The 1913-nt window shown below is 41.7% G+C and overlaps 2 protein-coding genes across 2 annotated transcripts in view; one reads left to right on the top strand and one right to left on the bottom strand.

Moving 5' to 3' along the window:
• Nucleotides 1-721, top strand: part of LOC131891137 (uncharacterized) — a gene marked incomplete at its 3' end in the record, with an annotated part of 3077 nt that extends 2356 nt beyond the window's left edge. Inside the window, 2 exon segments of the mRNA XM_059240658.1 lie at nt 126-296; nt 379-721. Of these exon segments, the coding sequence (XP_059096641.1) occupies nt 126-296; nt 379-721 (514 nt within the window).
• Nucleotides 1-1913, bottom strand: part of LOC131891145 (calmodulin-like) — a gene marked incomplete at its 3' end in the record, with an annotated part of 3292 nt that overhangs the window by 398 nt on the left and 981 nt on the right. Inside the window, 1 exon segment of the mRNA XM_059240671.1 lies at nt 1202-1336. Within this exon segment, the coding sequence (XP_059096654.1) occupies nt 1202-1336 (135 nt within the window).

A 1913-nucleotide genomic window follows, 5' to 3' on the forward strand; every position in this document is an offset into this window, starting at 1 on the left:
AATACCCAATTCTTATGGTTATCCTTTAGGCGGTAGACGAAGGAACGACTGGCTGTAAACAAATCGCACAAACTAGACTTTGCGGTGGGCGTGATGGTAATTCAATTTTCTTTTGCCAATTTAAGGCTGGCAGTGGATCCATTCTCGCACAAATCGCCATTACCGCGACGATTGGAGATCCTTGCGGTGTTATGCGATCTTTTGGAAGATCTTTCTAAGTTGGGATGGAAGTTGACCACTCAGAGCATCCATGGAAATCTCCCTATTGTCAAAAGGAAAAGTACGATCTACTTCGAGTAAGTTCCGAATCAATTATTGAATGAATATGCTGACTCTCCTTCTCCAATCTAATATCATCAACATTTTACAAACATATAGCTATTGCCTTGGACCAGCTAAAGAATTCTCATGCTTGGTTGAAAATGGTCTCTCACGACGATTATTGCTTCGGAAAAGCCAAAGCTCAGATCAACTGCTGGCCAACCTTAATGTAGCCTTGATTGAGGCCTATCCCAAATTCAAAAAAGGCCCTCACGCTCCCATTCAATTGTACATGGTCAAAGTTGAAGAGGAGGAACGACACGCCAATCATATGGAGTACGTGGACGATTTCAAAACCAAATTGCAATATCCCTGCCAATTTGTGACCACAGCCGTGGACTTCTTTCAATTAACCGGATTTGAATGCCCTGTGGCTTTGAGCCTTTTCGGTGATGCCATGGTCTNGTCTTTGCATTTGTTTTTCTTTTTCTGACATTCTTCTCGGGGTTTTCTACCGATACAGGGGAGTTCCCCGTAAGTTATAACTCATGATTGATAAAACAATTGGTCACATGGGGCACCCTTGAGCGAGAGGCTGGTCTGGGATTGTTGATAAAAAAAAAACATTTCCATTCCATTTGCGACGGAATTGAAAAACAAATCGGGTAGGAAACATTTGCGTATTTTTCTTTCCATCGCTCATAGAAGAAAAAAGTAACGGTAATGGGAGGGCAAAAAAGCGTTACTTTTTCGGAAAAGTAACGCGTTACTGGTAGCGTTACTCAAAAAGTAACTCGTTACTCAAGTCTTTTGTTTGGATTGCGAGCCTGAAACTGGCTCGACCGAATTTAGGCCCTAAAACCCCGCCCTCAGAGGTTAAGAAATAAATATCTGTAACTCATGCTCGATTTCAAGAGTACCGAAGATTGCTTGCACTCACGCTATCGAAAACTCGGAATGCCTCTCTGATTTCATCTTCAGCGTTACTATCGGAATATCGTTTGGCCATGAGGGTCAGGAAAGCGGGGAAAATCAAGTTGTTAGACGCATCAGAATCCACTTCATTCATCATATCCTGAGGAGAGGCATCAAGTCAGTTGGACACAGAGAGACCGCTCACTATTGACTTAGCTCCTACAAACACGCCATATGGAACAACAAGGAACGAAGTTCAAAGCTTCTTTGCCTCAAATTTTGTCTAAAGACCTTTTTTTATTGTTTCCTCGTCGTGACACTCTTTGTTTGCAATTTGCTCTTCTTTAGTGGCATCATTTATACCAAAAATGACCCCTAACGACGTAAAACGCATGACAAGTTCAAAAGAGATGATGAGGACCGAGAAGAGACTAAAAACTTTGACTACTTGATTGACCATTCGCCAATACACGAAACTCAGCTTTGTACGACTTTGAAGTCGGCTGTCTATAAACAAGGTAGTCTTAAATCAGTGCCCCCAAATGTCAACCTTTTTTCAAGCAAGGGGTAAAGAATTGTCTTTTGGCAGCACTATTCCTTTGCAATGAGCTCAAAGGAAAGATTGTTATCTCGAAAGTATGACGTGCCACAATACATCAGGATGTTTCGAGTTTTCAAATGGTTTTGATATCAAAAACTGTTCACTGATTGAGTTCAGAGCAATATCTGGTTTCGCC

This window comes from Tigriopus californicus, chromosome 2, assembly GCF_007210705.1.
Source record: "Tigriopus californicus strain San Diego chromosome 2, Tcal_SD_v2.1, whole genome shotgun sequence".
Classification (NCBI taxonomy): domain Eukaryota; kingdom Metazoa; phylum Arthropoda; class Copepoda; order Harpacticoida; family Harpacticidae; genus Tigriopus; species Tigriopus californicus.